Below are 18,328 nucleotides of genomic sequence, written 5' to 3' on the forward strand. Positions count from 1 at the left end.
ATGCTTGTACGCCCCCAGCAGAAACAGACTGCCAGATGGGCTGGGCACCTCGGGGGGACAAGCCCCCTGGCCCCGGTCCTGCCAGGTGCCAGGCTTGAGCAGCACTGCCCTCACGGAGCCCCCAGATCGGTGTGGAACCGCCAAGAGCAGGTGGGTGCCAAGCCCACCAGCTCACCGTGAGACCTCAGTACGGCGGCCGAGAGGCATGCAGCCTGTTCTTCTGTTATTTGGTTCACTGAAAGGTTTAGAGTGAATGAACCTGTGGAAAGTATTAATTTACTTGTAAACATCCAGGAGTGACCTTAGATGTTACTTATACCACAGAGAAATTGTAGGGCAGAGACTTTTGTACCAACACATTCCAGGTAACATTCACTTGCAGTAAGTTTCTTGGCCCACCTGAATTATTCAGTTTGTAACTTTTAAAGAATATGTGTACTGGCAAAAATAATCATTTTCAGTTTTCAGAAACTATGCAGGGGCCAGGTTTGGTGAATGAATCGATCTCTAGATTTGACTGACACCTATCACCTAGAATAGATATTGATAGAAACATCTGAGAAATTGACTTTTCGTTACCTAGTGAAAAGCCCAGCACATCTGAGTTGTAAGCCAGCATGGTAAAACACTCCCTGAACCCAGTTCCCTGCCAACGGCAGGCCCAGGGTACTCGGAAACCCCAGCTATCTCTCTGGGGTCTTGGTCTAGTCCTTTCTTTTCCCCACAGCATGAAGCACATCTCCTGCTCCCTGCTCATCCTGCATGCCGAGGACGACCCCGTCGTGCCCTTCCAGCTTGGCAGAAAGGTCGGTGTCGGTGTAGCCCCGGTGTGGGCAGGTGTCTGTCAGGCCCATGGTCGGGCTGGGCTAGGCATACACAGGTGGAGGAGAGGCTGCTGCTGCCAGTGACAGGGTGGGGGCCAGGTATCTACTGTGTCCACAAGAAGAAACATGAAAATAAGCAAATGTCTCCCAAGTCCCCATGCAGGGGTCCTGGTCTGACAGATACTTGACTACAGGGAACTTAGCAGGGAGGGCTGTCCAGTTACTGGCTGGTGGGGAGGACCCCTGGGTGAGGAGGACCCCCAGCCCCAACATAGACGTTGCAGTCGGTAGCATTGACACAGAACCTCTCGTTTGTTCTTCTGCCTTTGGGATTGGACCAATGTCAGAGGAGTAGCGTGTTGTTGTGGGGCCTCCGCATTTGCGTTTGCTACCAGGAAGCAGCATTAGATGTGTAGGCTCGTGTGGGATAGGAGGCAGCACTGCTGGCTGTGGTGATGGCAAGGAGCAGGGTCAGCCTAAAGGTGCCTGGGCTGCTTCCACCTGGGCGTTGTCCCAAGGCGCAGGTGGGTCCACCAGGGCTAGGTCCCTTCCCAGCAGCAGGGCTGAGCACAGCCTGGCTCTGGGAACAGGAGGAGGGAGGGGCTGAGGCAGGACGGATCCTGAGGCCGACTGTTGACTGACCTTGACCAGGGCACACAGTAGTCTGAGGCACGTGACCCATCCCCCCCAGGGCTGAGCCATCATGGCTGTTCCCGGCTCTTGGGCCACCACATCATCCCATAGCAGTTGACTCTTTCTGTAGCGCTGGCTCATCCGCCTTGCCGGGGGGACGCTAAGAGACAGGTGTGAGGACAGCGAGGGTCTTGAATGGCAGGCTGAGGAGTTGAGCCTGGGCCGGGTTCCTCCAGCACCCCCAGCCCCAGCCATGGCAAACTGCAGGCCAGGAGTGCTATTTGAGGGGGGCGTGCGCTGCTCTACAGAGGCAGCAGCCGCTGGCTGGCCTGTGTGGAAGGGGAGGCCCCCAGGCAGGTCACCCGCAGGCTGCCACCTCTGGATGCTGACCCATCTCTCCCTCCCCAGCTCTACAGCATCGCCGCACCATCTCGAAGCTTCCAAGACTTCAAAGTTCAGTTTATCCCCTTTCACTCAGACCTTGGCTACAGGCACAAGTACATCTACAAGAGCCCTGAGCTTCCTCGGATACTGAGGTGAGGCGTTCTCTTCTCACCAGGACCGTCGTCCTGGGTGGTGAAGGCTCAGGCCAGACACACAGCGGGCTCAGTGGGGTCAAGAGTCACCATGATTCAGGAGGTTTTCATTTCCATCCAGAGGGGCTGAGAGTGGCTGTTGCCCCTCCGTCCTGATCATTCCCATGCTGTCCCTGTGCTACAGGTTGGGCAGGCCCACACAAACACCCCCTGCGGGGGCTTGCCCAGCGCACAGCCGGCCATGTGCAGAAGCCCCCACCCTATGTGCTCCCCAACTGCTGTAGGTGAGGCCTCGGTCCCTTCCCACACACCTGTCAGGTGCTGCCCTGCACACACGGCCCACAGGCACTCTGGCTTGGGCCAGCTCCTCAGAAGCCTGTTTGTCTCCAGCTGCTTCTGGTGGTTGGTGTGCTCCTGGCTGTGAATGCCACTTCCTGGGTCTGCTGAGCCTGTAGTACTTGAATCGGCCCTCGGCAAGTTTCATCCTATGTGTAATTCTAGTTCACACTCAGCTGTCCTCTGGCTGCCTTGAAAGTTTTGGAGGCAAAGCTACGTTTCTTTAGCAGTTTGCCATTCCTTGCCACATGGAGCTGGGTTGCTGAGAGGGAACAGTGAGCTGAAGGAGTGCGGGTATGCTCTGGGTTATAATTGTTCCCCATCATAAATGGAGCCTGCTGCAGAAAATTTAGGCCAGACTATAGCTCTGAAGTTTAGGATAAAGAAGAGTAGCCCATAACCTGGTCTTTCTTTCTGCGTGTCAGGATTTGACTGTGTGTTACTGGTATCCTCGTTTAACTCACTGATGGTGTTCTGAGTGGGAATGTGGTCCTCCAGGCTCCTTGTCCTCCTCAGACAGGCTGTGTGAGGAGGACGCAAGACAGGATCTCCGGTTTGGGCTCGGAGTTGGCTGATGATTGTCCTCTGTTCTAGGGAATTCCTGGGGAAGTCGGAACCTGAGCAGCAGCACTGAGCCCACTGCCTGAAGGAGCATGAAGACCCCTGCCCCCTCCCCGTCCCTCTGGCCAGCCCAGCACCCTGGAGCCTGGATGCCAGCATCTGAGATGCACCTGGAGAGTGGACTTGGATGCTAGCTAGTGCAGGCGGAGGAGGCCCCGCCAGACCGGTGGCCAGGAACTTAGATCTTTGTGGAAAATGCAAGTGGCAGGCATGTGGCCCTCTCTCCCTCTTGCTGCCACTCAACCTGAGCTCTTGTTGGAAAAACAGTGACACAGCAAGCTACCTACTGGCAGGTGAATCCCACACTTACTGAGCTGGGCATGGAGAACAAAGAGGCGTGAAGTTTCGGACCACACTGAGCTTTCCAACACCACCCACGGGAACGTGGGGAGACTTGGGTTCTTCTGTCCCTTCCCAGCACATAAATAGACTCTAATGGTTCCATCATGCCCTCCTGCGCTGTGCACCCCACTTGCCTTCCTTGGCATCCCTGCCTCCCTGGGCAGGCCCTGCTGCTCACAGTGGTAGAGGGGCCGATGATCTGCACTTCCTCCACTTTCCACCCGTTTGCCTAATCTGGTCTTCGACTGAACATTTATTTAATAAAATCCTGGTGGTCTGTCGCTTTCTCAGTGCTGCCTCTGGATCCAGCTAAGCCCCGCCCACAGCCAGTCACTCTCAGCCTGGCCACATGTGTGGAGGGGTGACCGTACGGCTGAGGACGAGCGCCCTTCTTTCCTCCCTTCTTCCAGTGAGGGTCCTTTCCCACATGTGGCAGGTGGCATTTTCCTAAAATACTGGCCTGTCTAGGTGACCCTTTCAACCTCATGCTAAGCAAGCTCATTGGATGTGGCTGTATCAGTAGACAGGCACTGGGGTTTCCCCACAAACCCTGACTACTCCTGAAGGACAGGCCACTGGAGTACGGGGACTCAAGTTCTGGCCCATGAGCATTGCCTCATTCACTCACTGGTGGTGGCTCGTGTTGTTTGGCTTTTTGTCAAACCAGCCTCCCCTGTAGTTCTGCTGTCCCCACCCACTTGCAACCCAGGACCCACTAGCGATCCCATTTCTCCCCTCCCGTCACTGGTGATAGGCTAGAGGCTTACATCCTAGCTAAGTAACCTTTCAGAGAACGGTGGCTTAAGAATGGAGCTTGAACTGGCCCCACAGGGGGCTTTCCTGCCCCTGCTGCGCAGGTGCAAGGGTGTGTCCTCGCTTGGAGGATATAAGCCTACCTGGACACAGCCTGTCTTGATCGCTGACCTTCCTCCTCTAAGCCTAAGGCTATAGAACTTACCAGTTTTAGCTGCTGAGAACTTTTCGAGGGGTAAGGAGGGGCTCATTTACCTGCCTGCCTGTTCTCCACGACCTTATGGTCAGCGTTAGCAGATGGGGCTGGCCTGGGGCCCAGAGGCAGAAGTGGGCTACACCTCCTCCTCTCTGAGGCACCTTAGACCTGCCTATAGCGATTCTCACATATGGGAAACACATGCCTTTGTTAAACTAGGGTTGAAACGTGTACAGAGTGTTCTCCTGAGGTCAGTGTTTCAGGTATAGGTACTGCCTGTAAGACACCACCGTCCCAGGCTGCATGTATCTCAGAGCTGGGACACCCAGGTCTGGCCCAGTGATGTCTTCCTGTGTACCTGCTCTGCATCAAAGGCTCTGAGAACCACAAAAACACCTTCATGAGACTGCCATGCTCTTCTGGCTTTGTCACCAAGGCCCCGAGGCTCATGTCAATTTCCCAGCCCATCTCAGCCAAGGAAGTGGGTGTGACCTGTACATGCTGTGTCAGACCTGCCTATTCTGCCTGGGCTCAAGTCTTCATCTCGTTTTTGTTTTGTTTTTTAACTTTTGTCTATGTGAGCTGACTCAGATCCTTTCTGGGGAGAATGAAGCAGGATATAAAGTAAAAATACAAGATGTTAGTGATTTTGTAAGTGCCTGACAGGCCAACTGTCTGAAGACGAGGATACACAAAAAGGGAGCAGTGAGTGGGCAGCCACTGGGCCATCTGTCAGTTAAGCGGATCCAAAGGCCCTACCTAGTGGCTTCTTGGCTCATTACCTTGATACAAGCAACTAAACTTAAAATGTGGGTGAAGACTAGTCCTTAAAAAAAAAAAAATCGAAGAGATGGTGATGTGCATAGCGGTGACCTGCAGTTACATGCCTGCACTGCATCCTGGGAGCCACAGCATGGGGGCAGGAGAGCCTGACAGCACCACCGGCCCCTGCAAGGGTTCTCTGTGCGCCAAGGTCCCACAGTTCTCACGGTCTTTGGGTAACCTCAGCCCCAAGTTCATGGTCCTCCTGCTTTTTTATTCAACTTGCAGCTATTCAATTTTGGGGGAAATATTTTGGTCCCTAGGGCCACTATTCTACTTCCCACGGCCAGGAGTGGGTGGCAGAATACAGGTGCAAAAAGGAACCAATAGAATTCATAGCAAAAATGCCAACGCCCAGAGGACAATTTACCAAGTGGCTGGATTTCACAATTCTCTGAAGAGCCGGCACACACAGCTCTAAGTTCCACAGCAGCTGGGATAAGAGAACTTTCCTCAATCCCTGAACGATGGGCTGTAATTTAGTCCAGTTCCTCGTTACCAGTGAGGGACTGAAGCCTGTCTGGGCCAGCGCAGCGTGAAACACAGAGGCCAGGTCAGCTGAGCCCGGGCAGGAAGGTTTAATCAGTTGTCTCACACGTGAGGCAAGAACAGCACGTGGCACAGTGATGGTCACATAAGCCTAAAGGACAGGGCAGTGGAGGGTGTTGGGGGTGCAACCACAGACCCCAACAGCGCTGATGAAGTGTGCACTTGAGCAAGTTCCACGGCCTGGTTCTGCGAGCACTCAGGATCTGGGGTGAGGGCAGAGTCTATGATGCCCAGACTCAGCCTGCAAGGAGGCAGAGCCTCTGGAAGGGCGATTCTGTTCCACATTACCAACACCCTATGGTATAGGGTGCCACCTAATCTCAGCTCTCTCCTTTGGGCAGCTGAGGGTTTCACCTGCCCTTCATGGCACCAGCCTGCTGTGTGGGCAGAGTGGAAAGTGGGCTGCCCTCTGGGCCCACTCAGTCCTTTTCCAGAGCCGGTTGTCACACTAGTGGAAAAGGAGGGAGGAAGGAAGCCAGCCTTGTGTGTAAGAACAGAAATGCACTCTCCAGGACAGGGCAGGGGTGCAGGGAGGGTGCAGATCTGCAGCAGCGGCTAGGCTTTCAGCCTCCTCAGCAGAGGCAGTGACCCCTACCCCAGGGCCCCATGGGGGGGCGAAAACATCTTAGAATTGCTTCCCCGACACAAAACTTCAGAAGTACAATTTGTAGTTGCTAAAACAAGAAAAAGGCTTCAGCTAGTTTAATTTCCTTGTGAAATTGGTTTTTCTTTTGAAAAAGCAAAAACAAGCTCACTTTGCATCAGCCAGCCTTACCAGCCAGCTCAGGTGCTACAGAACACACTTCCCCAGGCTTTGCCACGGCCACTTGCCCAGATCCAGACTCCAGAGGCTCAAAACAAAACAAGCTCACAGCTAGGTGTGTGTGAGTTTTCGAAAGAGCCCAGCAGGTGGCTCCACCTTCCCCACCTCTGTGGGGCGGACGAGTCAAAGGGGCTGGTGGGCTGAAGCTATGGGTTCTGGATGGTCAGTGCTATGAGCTCTGCTTTCCTGCCAGAAACCAGGCAGCACCTCACTCTTAGCCCCTTTCCTTTTTTTCCATCCCCCTGCATCCCCCCCCCCAAAATCCCAAGCCACCACCATGATCCCCACAACCGTCCCTGAAATACAGCGTTGAGAAAATCAGGGACCACTGGCTGCTGGCAAAGTGCCTGGAAACTAGCATGAGGTGCAGTCAACAAAAAACCAAAATCCCATTGGTCGCCACTGCACTAGCACCTAGCCCCTGGGGAAGCTGGGGGGTGGGATCTGCAGGTCAGAGGGCTCCACACCCCAGATGTCTCGGGCATACTCCATGATGGTCCTGTCACTGGAGAACTTGCAGGAGCAGGCGATGTTCCTGATTACCTTCTTGGTCCATTCTTTGGGGTTCTGCAAAGAGAAGATGCTGAGTAATCTCAGGCACGAGAGAATTCACACTTCCAGAATTTTAGGATATTCCCAGATGAGCTCTTAGTCCTCGCTCTGGGCAGCCTGATGGAAGAGGAGAAAATGGCAATCACAGCTCATTGAAAATGGACCCTAACTACCAGAAAAGCTACCAAATGATGACATAAAAGGGGCCAGGAGTCTGAGTAGGTCCTGGCCCTTGAAATGCTCCACATCTGGCTAGGGCACAGGCCACACAATAAAGACAGAAACGCTACCAGGTGAGTATATGCCACCAGTCAGATCCAATTCCCAGGGAGAAGTGGTAAAGCGGTCTCCTTCCACCCAGGGCCCACCAGAGCCTGGCAGCTGCCCTCAGACTACAGCCACACCTGGAGGGGCCTCCACAAAAGGGCCACTCCTTTAGGCCCAGTTTAAGGGAAGCAAAGTTTCCACCCAGATCCCCACCCATCACTCCTTTTCCAGGCCCCATCCTGTTATTTCGAAAGCAGGAACATTAGAAGCTGTTTCCCAAGTGCAGGCAGTAACAACAACTTCCTAAGCAGGGGGCCAAGACTGGTAACAAATCAGATGCACAAATCCCTCAGGCTTCGTCCAAGAACCTGTTTAATTGGTTTGGGGAAATAAACCATCTAAGCCAAAATTCTTCACAGTCACACCACCATTGCCAGTGTCCCCTCCCACTGTCATCTTCCATGCGGTGCACCGGTGGGACAGCCAGAAAAGGGAGAGAAGTAGGCACCAAGGGGATACCCTCCTTCACCTCCCCCAGATTAGGACTTGGGTCTTCCCTTGGGATCCCATGTGAACTCCAAGGTGGGGACACCAGTCTCATGGGGCTGCCATGTGCAGCCAAGCACATGCTCCACACAGAAACCTGGAATTTGAGTTTTCTCCTCGTCCAGCTTCCTATACCACCAAGTAGAGAGCTGGCTCTAGCATCCCTGCCTTAGAAACACTCCTTACAGCTACAAATACTTCACTCTACTAAATATCAAAGCCTTTATCTCTCCAAGATATCATTCATATTCTCATTTTAGACATGCTTTCTGTATGCACTTCTCACCAGGCCTGGCCCTCTTGGGTCAGACTCTGTACCTGCTCCCCTTCCCACCCTGACCGCACCAACATGGGGTGGTCAGACTGCAGGCTGCGGCCCATCTCCACTCCCTCTGCTGGGGTAACTTGTGCCAGATGGATAGCAGCCTGGCTCCAAGGAGTCAGAAAAAGCAGCGTGGCAGTCAAGAGCAGAGGAACAGCTGAGACAGCCCCTGAGTAGAAGATGATAGAGAAGCACCGGGTGCAGGATAGCCTGAACCCAGGATGTGACTCAGTTTGCTGAATCCCCAGCAAGCCTGCTCTGGGCCACAAGCTGAAATCTGACCTCCCAGGAGTAGCCCAAGACAGCAGGATGTAGATGTGCCACTCTGCTCCCCCACCAGGACTGCCCCCACCAGCTCTGGGGCCCAAGAACCTTACCTGGTACAGCTGGTCCATGTGGGCCTGACATGCCACGTATGCTTCATAATCTGCAAACACTTTGAACCTGAAACAGTAGACAGGAGATCAGGAAACCAGCTACCTGGATGCCACCTGCTTCCTAATGCTCTGGGGTGACGGAGTCCGTCCGTGAGCAACACTCCTGTCTGGGGACACTATTCTCAAAAATTTTTATTTTAACCTATTCCTTTATAGAAATTGGTAATTATAATACACTCTCTTTGTGCACATGGGTTAGGGCTGCACAGCTGACAGGCTTCCTGCCTTTTACCTCCAAGGTAAAGGGGCACAGAATGGCAACAGGTTCCATGTGCGTGGCCGTCTGTTCTCAGTTCTAACTGGGCCAAGAACTGGTTATATAAGAAAAGGATGCTCTGGACAAAACAAACAAACACCAAAAAAAACCCAACAAGATTTATGAATACATTTTTGTTCACAATTGAGTGAGATACACAATTCATAAAATCATTAAAATTCTTTCCTTGATTACAAACCTCAGCCAGGGCCAAATTCCTAGCCCTAGCACCGGTGTGGTTACTATCTGGTCTGGCTGAAGCCAGCTGACAGCATTCATCAAAAAGAAACAAAACTTACCCAAAAGCAACTGAAAGTGGAAGAGGGATCAATTCTCAGCATTCGCCAGACTCAACTTGTACCAACAGGGTAGAGCAAAGAACTGTCACAATGGCAAATGGTGCTGCCAACCTGTCCCAAGTTAGTAAGCCTGTAACTGAAGGTGAGTTATGTCTATTGCATTGTAATAAAACACTAACTACACTGCAATTTATGTCACAAGTTACCTTCATTTTAACCACTTTGCGTCACCATGGACCCACATTTACTGAAGGGTTATGCCCAACCCTGCCCTGCCTGCCTCCCAGAGGTTTCTGGAGCGTCCTGTCCACACTCTCTCTACTGCTGTACAGGAATCACCTCTAATCAGCTCCGTGTGACACCACCTCCTGCCTGTCACAGCCATCCAGGTGGTCAGCTGACGCTGGGAGCCTGAAGCGGGACCATGCAGCTGGCAATTCCCACCACTAGAGTCCCCCACAGCATGCCAGGCACCGCCAGAGGCCACTTCGAGCTCCAGTACTGGGTGTAGTGAAACTTCTCCAGATGGGTGGCCTGAGGAGCTGCCCATGGGCTACAGTTGGGGGAGGGTAGGAACAAGCCTCACCAAGGCCAACACTGTGCAGTTTTCAGCCCGGCAGGGAGCCCCGTCTGTCTGACCTATTGGTGGGGAGGGATGTAGGGACCAAGAGGAGACCAGTCCCACCTGTCCTGGTTCATCAGCATGTTGACAATGTCCTTGAAGCAGTGTGGCTCCTTGGGAGAGAAGAGGCTACTGCTGATCTGGTCCACAGCCTGCCTCAGCTCGGGCAGACAGTCATAGCACTCTTGGGCATTGTACCTGTGGGGAGGTGGGTCGAGTTAGCTGCCAGCCCAGTGTCTCAAGGCAGGAGCCTCAGGGCAGGCGGTGGGCACACCCCTGGTCCAGCATTGCCCCAGGCTTCAGGCCTGTGAGGTTTGGCAAGGCAGGGACTGCTGGGATCTGGAGAGGTTGTGAGGTGCTATGAGCACAAAATCAATCCCACCTGCTCCTTTTACTGTTTCCAGAACTGTGGTCCCTGAGATGTACAATAGCACACATGGCTGCATAATATTCCCATAGGAGAGAGCTGCTCAAGAACTTGCAGTGCTGTGCATCCCCACCCTGCCCCCAACCCCCTTCCCCTGTCCCTTCCGCTCCTATCCCCAATCCCCTACCCCTACCCTCCACCCTCCCACCCCCGTCCGCATCCTCCGGGACCCAACAGGCCTGTGGCCATCAGGAAGGCTGGGAAAGGAGGACATTTGGCAGATATGTACATCCCAGGACAGGGGGATGGGGCAGAAAGAGTCCAAATGAGGGGGTATGAAATGGGACATTGTGTGTGTTCTCCTAGGCTGATAAGGATGCAGTTCTGACTTTTAAGGTGACATTTGGGTTTTTACCTAGCTGGCGCCTGAGGCCTCACCAACTCCCTAGAGAGCTTTTAGGCAATTAGACAACACTGTCTTTTCTTTTTAATTATTGTTCAGAATTAGGCCAAGGGCTTCTCAAGAGTGTCCAAGGCCATGAAAAACAAGGAAAGGCTAAGCAACTGTCAGACCAGAGAAGATGGGATCCTGGGACAGAAAATGACAAGACATTCATAGCAAATAAAGTATTGACTTTAGGGCCCACCCAGTGGCTCAGGTGGTTGGAGCCCCGTGCTCCTAATGCCGAGGTCACCAGTTTGATTCTCACATGGGCCAGTGAGCTGCGCCCTCGACAGCTAAGAGTGTGAACAACAGCTCTCCCTGGAGCTGGGCGGCCATGAGTGGCCGCAGGTTGGCCTGAGCTGCAGCAGGCTACTGTGTGCCGCCATGAGCGGCCAGTGGCCAGCGTGAGTGGCCACTGTGAGCCCTTGTGAGCAGCCAGCAGCTGGCGAAAGCTGCTGTGAGCTGCCGACCAATGACTGGCAACCCTGGCGATGGACTGCCTAGCTGGGAGGAGTGCAAGCCTCCTAATACCAGCATGGGCCAGGAGCTGGGTCCGACACAACTAGACTGAGAAACAATGGCTTTAACCAGAGTGTGGGGGGGAGATGGAAGAAAGGGGAAAAGAGAAAAAAAAAAGTATGGACTTTAATAAATAACAACATAACACTATTGGTTAATTTTGACAATATTCCACACTAATTAGTAAGATGTAAGCAACATGTGAAACTGGAACTCTCTGTACTGTCTTTGCAACTTTTCTATAAATCTAATACTATTCCTAGACAAAAGGGTTAATTTACAAAATTAGGGCAGGAAATCTCGGAAGTGGGTCAGCCTCAAATCTCTAAATAGGTCAAGAGTGATCAGGGCCCTGTCCGCGAGGGCTCCCCAGACAGAGACCAGGGCCTTCCACCCTGTTGAATACACTTGATCTGGACCCCTCAGACTGGGCCGTGGAGAAGCAGCACAGAGCCACCAGCTCCTGCCCAAACCGGCCTCCTTGGACAGCATGCTTGGTGCTCTGGAAGTGAGCAGACAAGGCCAACGTGCTGGCAGCCGCACCCTGCTCTCTGGGCAGGCTTTCCCCCTGGCGAGCAGAGGCCTGGCCAGAGAGCCCTTTGAGGCCCTGCACAGGGCTCTGGGTAGTGCCCCGGATGCTGCCATGTCCTCGATGTCACAGGAAGGGACACACACCCTTTCTGGTCCAGGGCCTCAATGTCTTCTACCCGCAGACCAAAGATGAAGAGGTTCTTAGCTCTGGCTTCCTCAGCCATCTCCTCGTTGGCACCATCCATGGTACCGATGGTGAGGGCACCGTTGAGCATGAACTTCACGTTGCCTGTGCCGGAGGCCTCAGTGCTCGCGGTGGAGATCTGCTGTGAGAGGTCAGCAGCAGGGATCACTGGATGGGGCGGGGCAGGGAGCACAAAAAGCCATGTTAGCCACCAACCACTCACAGCATGAGCCATGGGAAGGCAACAAACACTGCTCCCTCCTCCTGGCCTGCAGCTGGCACTCACTCCAGGATGAACCAGAGCCCCGAAGGTAGCTGAGGCTAGGCATTGCCCACCCCACCTGTAAGGGCTCTCCTTGATCCAGGCAGCCTGAGGCAGAGGATCCACGAGGGGACTCCTGAGGAGAAGCCTTGCAGGTAGCAAAGGACCTTTGTTCTGGAAACTTCCAGGGACCAGGACCCAAACAAAGCCTGGTGAGGCCCCTGGTCCTGGCCTGTTGGTTTATCATTCCCCTTCATCCCAACACCACTTTTGTCTTATTCAATCAGCCCATAAGGCTCACCAGATCACTTCAACAGGAATATAGACTCAGGGAACCAGAGGACTAAAAACGTGTGTGTGTGTTGGTGGGGGCAATTTCTTTGTGTTCACACAAATGGCCACGCAGCTTCTCCCAAGCATAGGTTCCCTGCGCCTTTTCTGTTCCACGTGCCTTGGCATCCCTGCTCCCACATCCTCAGATCTTCTGCGGAGCTGATACTTTCCTAACCCAATGGCTGGCATTCAAGGCCAGTAAGACCAGAGCCCAGCGCTTTTCCAAGGTCAAGCCTAGGTATTAGGATAAAGAGACATAGGTGTCTCAGTCCCCATGCAGGCACGCCCCATGAGCAGCATGACACAGCAAATGTGATGGCAGAAATATTGCCACAGCAAGTCCAAGAGCTGAGGACAATGTAGGGGCTGTGGGAGTCCAACCCAGACTGGCCGCAGGCTGGACACCTTCAAGGTCAGTTCTAAAGAAATGCAAAAGCCTGCCCCAAATAACAGTGAGGGGCTATTCCAGGCAGCAAATGGCCATGTGTTAGAAGCTCAGTGCAGGACTAACGACACCAACTGAACCAGACATGGTCCATGGCAATGGGGACCACAGGGATGGTTCTGATAATGGGCTGAGCTGGCAGGAGAGAACACATTAACTTGCACATCTTTACTCATACAAAGCCCAGGAAACAGCAAGTGGTCTGTGTGAACCACAGAGGTGCCTGCTACATGGTGTCAGAATTCCAGGCTCAGCTTTCCACCATTTGGTTGGACAGATGCTTCCCAGCCAGGATCCCCAGAAGAGGCCAGATCAGGATAGCCATGTTCTAAGGCACATTTAGCTGCAGGACCTTCTTTAGAACCTTCTCCTAGGAACACATCCTAGGCAAGTCTCCCCAAAGTGGAGTGGCCCTAGACTGAACTCTCAACAGAGCAGGGAGAGATGTCAGGCCCCGAGTTGCCCTTGGAAAGGACAAAAGACACTGGTGCTGGCCCAGGTGAGAAGCAGGCAATGAATGCTCTTGAGAGTGAACAGGTGGTAATGAGCAGAAGCATCCTCTGGGGATAGGGAAGGGGAAGGGAAAAGGGAGATGCATGGAAGCATATCCTGCCAGCAAGAGCGAGTCCAGCAGCAGAAAGGCAAAACTGAGAAGGCTAGGAGAGAGGAAGGGGAAGAGACAATGAGATCAGGGCAGGAGCAAGAAAGTACAGAGACAAAGGACATCCAAGGCTGAGGGTAGTTCTCCGCACTTAAGGACATATAGAGAGCTCCCCAGAGCCTTTCAGTGCTGGACTGAAGGTCTCCTTTGGCTGGGGCCTGGTGTCCAGGGCAGAACTAACCCTTGGCCAGCAATGACCACCCACATCGCGCCCAGGCAGGGACAGACTTTCCAGTCTAACATAGTCTCTCCAGAAGTACCTTTTGCAGCCAAGGACACTCGGTAGTTCTCTAGGAAGATCACTTTGAGCTTGTTGCCCACAATTGGATCATGGTTGACGACATCACCGATGGAGTTAACCAGCTTGATGATCATCTTGGCCATGTGGTTACCAGGAGCTGCCTAGAAAGGGGGAGGGAGGGCCCAGCATGAACACGCCTATGTTCAGCGGCTGGCATTGTTACTGATTGCTGAAGCCTGGTGCTGGACACACTGAGATCACGCCTAGCTGAGCTGACTCCTGGTATCAGGGAGGGGTGGCTTCCCAGAGGGGCTGAGGCCATGGCATTGCTGTGTGTCCTCCACACAGCCTAGCAAATGGATTCGTGGCAGAAGAACTTGCAACCCTACCGGGTGTGATGTCCCACCTGCTCTCCCTCAGCTCTGACGGAGCACCTCACCATGTGCAAAAATCTGTCAGCTTCACGCTTATTTCCTAATTCTAGTCAGTTTTCAGAAATGAAGAGCTTAAAAGAACAGGTCTATTAAAACTACCTACCAACTTAAAGGAAATACAGGGAAATAAGGAACATACTGGACCATGCAGGAGGGATGCGGTCAGGAAAAGCCAGCTGGAGAAGACACCCCCCTACCAATTTCTATAACAAAACTAATTGCAGGGGGGCAGGAAAGAGAGACATGGAGAAGACCTACAAATGAAGAGATTTAAGAGACAGCCAGCAATCAACCGTGCTAGCCATCTCCAGGGTCCTGATTCAAACAAACTGCTCAAAATATATGTGATTTTAATAACTAGGTGTGATGATGGTTTTGTGTGGTCATGTTCAAGAGTCTGTATGTACTGTGGTTTAGGGGGGAAATATCACTGTGTGGACATGTGAAGTGCTGAGGGGTAAAGTGTTCTAGTGCCTGTGGTTTACTGAGAAACGGTCCAGCAGAAGTATAGCTTTATGGAGGTTCCACAATTCTTTCTACTTTCCCTAGGCTTGAAATTTTTAATAATTAGAATTTTTTAAACTGTTTAAAAGTCCATATCTCTAAGATATACATATACATATTGAAATACTGACAAATGAAACTAAATTATGTCTAGAATGTGCTTCAGAAGCAGCAGGAGTTGGAGGCGTGGACAGAGACCAAACAAGGTGGGCGTGCGCTGCTGTCTGAAGCTGGTGGGTTACGGAAGGGCTGGAACCTACTGTCCACCTTCAGACATGCTCGAGTCGGAGCCCCAGCTTGTGATGACCCCAATAAAGAAGATGTGCCCCAGTGCAACTCACATTCTCTGATGACATCAGGCTGCTGGGGAAAAGTGGCAGAGAGTGGGACACTGACCCTACAGTGCAGAGCGCAATGATGAGACCCACCAATGCCTAAATAAGCTAGATTCCACAATAGCATGTCCAAAGCATATGCCACAGTAAATAAAATGAAATAAAGCCAGTCTGAGCTCAGACCGGGCTCACATCTGGTCGATGAAGCAGCCAGTGACCTGCGTCCTTTTAGCACATGAGTGGGGGGTGGGGATGCAAGCTGGGGCCCCAAAGCTGGGCATAGCATGAAGGGTGGTGGTTATTCAGAGAAAGAATGCCACCCCATCAAATGAAGGGGCCAGCAAGCCACTGGGGGCTACCCTCGAGGCTCGGGACCCCCAATTCCATGTGCTGGGAAGGCAGGGGTCCTACTCAGCTCCCTCCTATTGCTGAGCTGATGAAGATTAAACCAACTCAGCCCACAGTCATACCTCGGGGCCCAGGAACCACTGGTATTCCATGTACATCATGGCTCTGAGCCACTCTCAGTGTCCAGCCCAGTGGGCAACTGGTGCCCAAGTCGGAACACAGTGGCACTGCTGAAAAGCGTGGTGGTTTTTCCATTCTGGCCAAATATCAAGCAAAGAGGTCATTTTCTCACCTTTCCCCCGATCATGACAGTTCTGGGCACAAAGACCTTGGCAGGGTCCTTCTTTATTCCTGCAGGACAAACAAGAGATTCGAGTGAAGCAACTAGACCCATACAATCCCCTGACCCATTACACATCTTGGTGATCAGCAACAGCAGAGGTCAACCCTGACACAGGTGACAGGGTATAGCAACTGGGCCCCAAAACCCTCCAGGAAATCCCACTTATAGAAGGGGGACGAGGCCCCTAGATTTTGCACTTGTGTCCCCGGGTAGTGAGGAAGGCCAGTCAGGAGCAGACTCTTCCAAACGCCCACAGAAAAAATTGCAGCCCTGTTTACAGAACAGCCCAACACAGGAGACTGCTTTGGGTCTGGTCACCAGTACTCAAGGCCCTTGCACATAATGGGCACTCGAAAAGGAGGTGATCCCAGCATCACGGTAATGGCACTGTCAGTCTTTGAGGGTGACAGGTGAACCCCCAATCCCCCCACTCCTGTCCTGATGCTCTCCTGCACAGGAGCAAACAGAGGATCAGCTACAATGGCAGGCTCCCCTTCAGCCCCGGCAAACGGAGGTGTCCTCACCAGGCCACCAGTTTTCAATTTCAGTGTGTATGAGGGGGGTGTCTACTCAGAGGTGACAGGCCGCCTTAGATAGCATGCATCGGAGAGCCAGGAACAAGCCATAAGCAATATAGAGTTGTGGCTTATCTTTAACTTTTGACTCCAGGTCCTAGTAGGAACATGGCTGTCCTTTACTTCTAAGTTGTCCCACTTCCAGAAATCAAACAAAATAACATGAAGTACAGAAAAAAATAAAAACACTAACTACATTTTCACCAATAACTAGGGAAGAGGAAAAACATGCAAATTCCAGAACATGCAGCAAGTTCTGTCAGGTCACGGGGGCACAGGGCCTGAGTGGACGGGTGAGCAGTGGGGTTGGGGGCAGGGCTGCAAATGCAAGGGTCTCAGGAGCTGGCCTCCCCACAGGAGCTGTGAGCAAGGGAGACAGGGAAAGAGCCCCGAGGGGCAGGCAGGCTGACCTCATCAGCCTATAGGGACCTCATCATTCCCTATAGGGAAACCTTGGGAGGAGGGTCTGATGTCTTAGTGGACAGAGGCCCATAGAGGAGAAACCAGGGGAGCAGGGTGGAGAGCCTCCTGAGCCAGCCTGGGCTTGGAAGAGGCAGAGGAGCAGCACAGAGAGGCAGCAGGCCATGGGGAAGCCGGCAGCTGCCCTAAAGCTAGTCATCCTGCACAGTGCAGTTCATCATCCTAGCGGAGTGATAAACATGAACACAGCTTCCCTACACACAAGGGAAAGTGGAACCAACCTTCCTGTGAGAATCTCCAACCTGTGATGACCATCAACATGGAAAAGGGACCACAGCACCGAAACACAAGACTTCAGGAGAGGGCAGAACACAGGAGCATGTGAAATGGAAATTGGTAGAACACAGGAGCAAAAAGGCAGAACGACCACATGTAAATGCAGCCTGATTACAGACGCCAAGAGGGAGTAAAGACTCACAGAAAGCATAGCAGACACACAGAGGATGGATACAAGAGCAAAGAATCTGACAAAAAAGGAAAGACCTCTAGAACTGTTCAGAGGGAAATCAACAGGCAAGAAGGCAGATAGAAGAAGAACCACCACTCCCCACCCCCCACCACCCACACGTCGCTGGAGTCCCAGAAGAAGAAAAGCAAAACAGTGGCTCCAACAAATGTTTTAAATATATTTCAAGAAAAATTCCTAGAAGTACTGCAAGATGGCAATCATATTCAAAGAACGTCCTGAGCACCAGGGAAACTGACCCACAGCGGCCAGCATGCAGACACAGTGCAGTAAAATTAACACAGGCAATGTGACCAGCTCACTTATGATATGAGACCAAGACACACCAGAACCCACCCTCTGGACAGAGGAGCGCAGGACCTAAATGATGCTCAAGGAAAGAAAGTGAACTGAAAATGTCACCCTCCACCGTCCTTCACAATGAAAGGCTACAGACTGTTCTGAACAAGGAAGAACTTGGGGAGTATGGTTCATGGGAGCAGTGTTGTGAACTAGAAGGAAATTCAGGCAGGACGGCTTTGCAAAAGGACTAGTGAGCACTAAATGTGTTCACCCGCAGACTAAGCAAAAATCAAGTCGGGAATGAGGACAGCAGAGCACAGTGTCAATGTCGTATGCTGTAATCATGGAGAAAGCCCCTGTACACACGTGAGCAGACAGGCAGGGGTAGGTGAATGAGGAGGAGATGAGCACGAGCCCCATACAGCCTCAACGGCACAGCTGGGGATCACAGGGTGGAATTAATAGCTCACAATCCCTGCAGGAGGAGAGCATGATGGAAATACAAAGGCACACACCAAAAGAAGTGACAGAGAAACTACTGACTGCAGGTGGGGCCACAGTGGGAGGCAGGAAGGGGCGCCCAGTGATTTCACTGCTATTGAAAAACAGGTTCAAAGAGGGGACTCAAGGACACTACTGGGGAACTGATGAAAAAATGCAGAAAATCATGACTACAAAAGAAAAATATGGCAAAATAAGGCAAATAACACAGAACAAGGTCTCCATGAACTACTGTTTCTGGCCAGGGAAGCCTGGGGAAGTGCCTCCCTCAGCCACACACAGGAGGCGCCTCAGCTGCAGCCTTTTCTGAAGGTTCGGGATCAGAGGCATCGGAAA

General features: G+C 52.5%; 2 protein-coding genes across 2 annotated transcripts in view; one reads left to right on the top strand and one right to left on the bottom strand.

Annotated features, from left to right (window-relative positions):
• Positions 1-3,573, top strand: part of ABHD12 (abhydrolase domain containing 12, lysophospholipase) — a 78,150-nt gene extending 74,577 nt beyond the window's left edge. The window contains exons 11-13 of the mRNA XM_033095007.1: positions 728-806; positions 1,866-1,993; positions 2,924-3,573. Coding sequence (XP_032950898.1) covers positions 728-806; positions 1,866-1,993; positions 2,924-2,963 — 247 coding nt within the window. The 3' untranslated portion in view covers positions 2,964-3,573. The remainder of the gene's footprint in view (positions 1-727; positions 807-1,865; positions 1,994-2,923) is intronic.
• Positions 3,574-6,849: 3,276 nt separating this feature from the next.
• PYGB (glycogen phosphorylase B) overlaps positions 6,850-18,328 on the bottom strand; it is a 55,331-nt gene continuing 43,852 nt past the window's right edge. The window contains 6 exon segments of the mRNA XM_033094577.1: positions 6,850-7,002; positions 8,500-8,566; positions 9,800-9,934; positions 11,743-11,950; positions 13,744-13,885; positions 15,638-15,696. Of these exon segments, the coding sequence (XP_032950468.1) occupies positions 6,850-7,002; positions 8,500-8,566; positions 9,800-9,934; positions 11,743-11,950; positions 13,744-13,885; positions 15,638-15,696 (764 nt within the window).

This window comes from Rhinolophus ferrumequinum, chromosome 23 (assembly GCF_004115265.2).
Source record: "Rhinolophus ferrumequinum isolate MPI-CBG mRhiFer1 chromosome 23, mRhiFer1_v1.p, whole genome shotgun sequence".
In the NCBI taxonomy this organism is placed as follows: Eukaryota; Metazoa; Chordata; class Mammalia; order Chiroptera; family Rhinolophidae; genus Rhinolophus; species Rhinolophus ferrumequinum.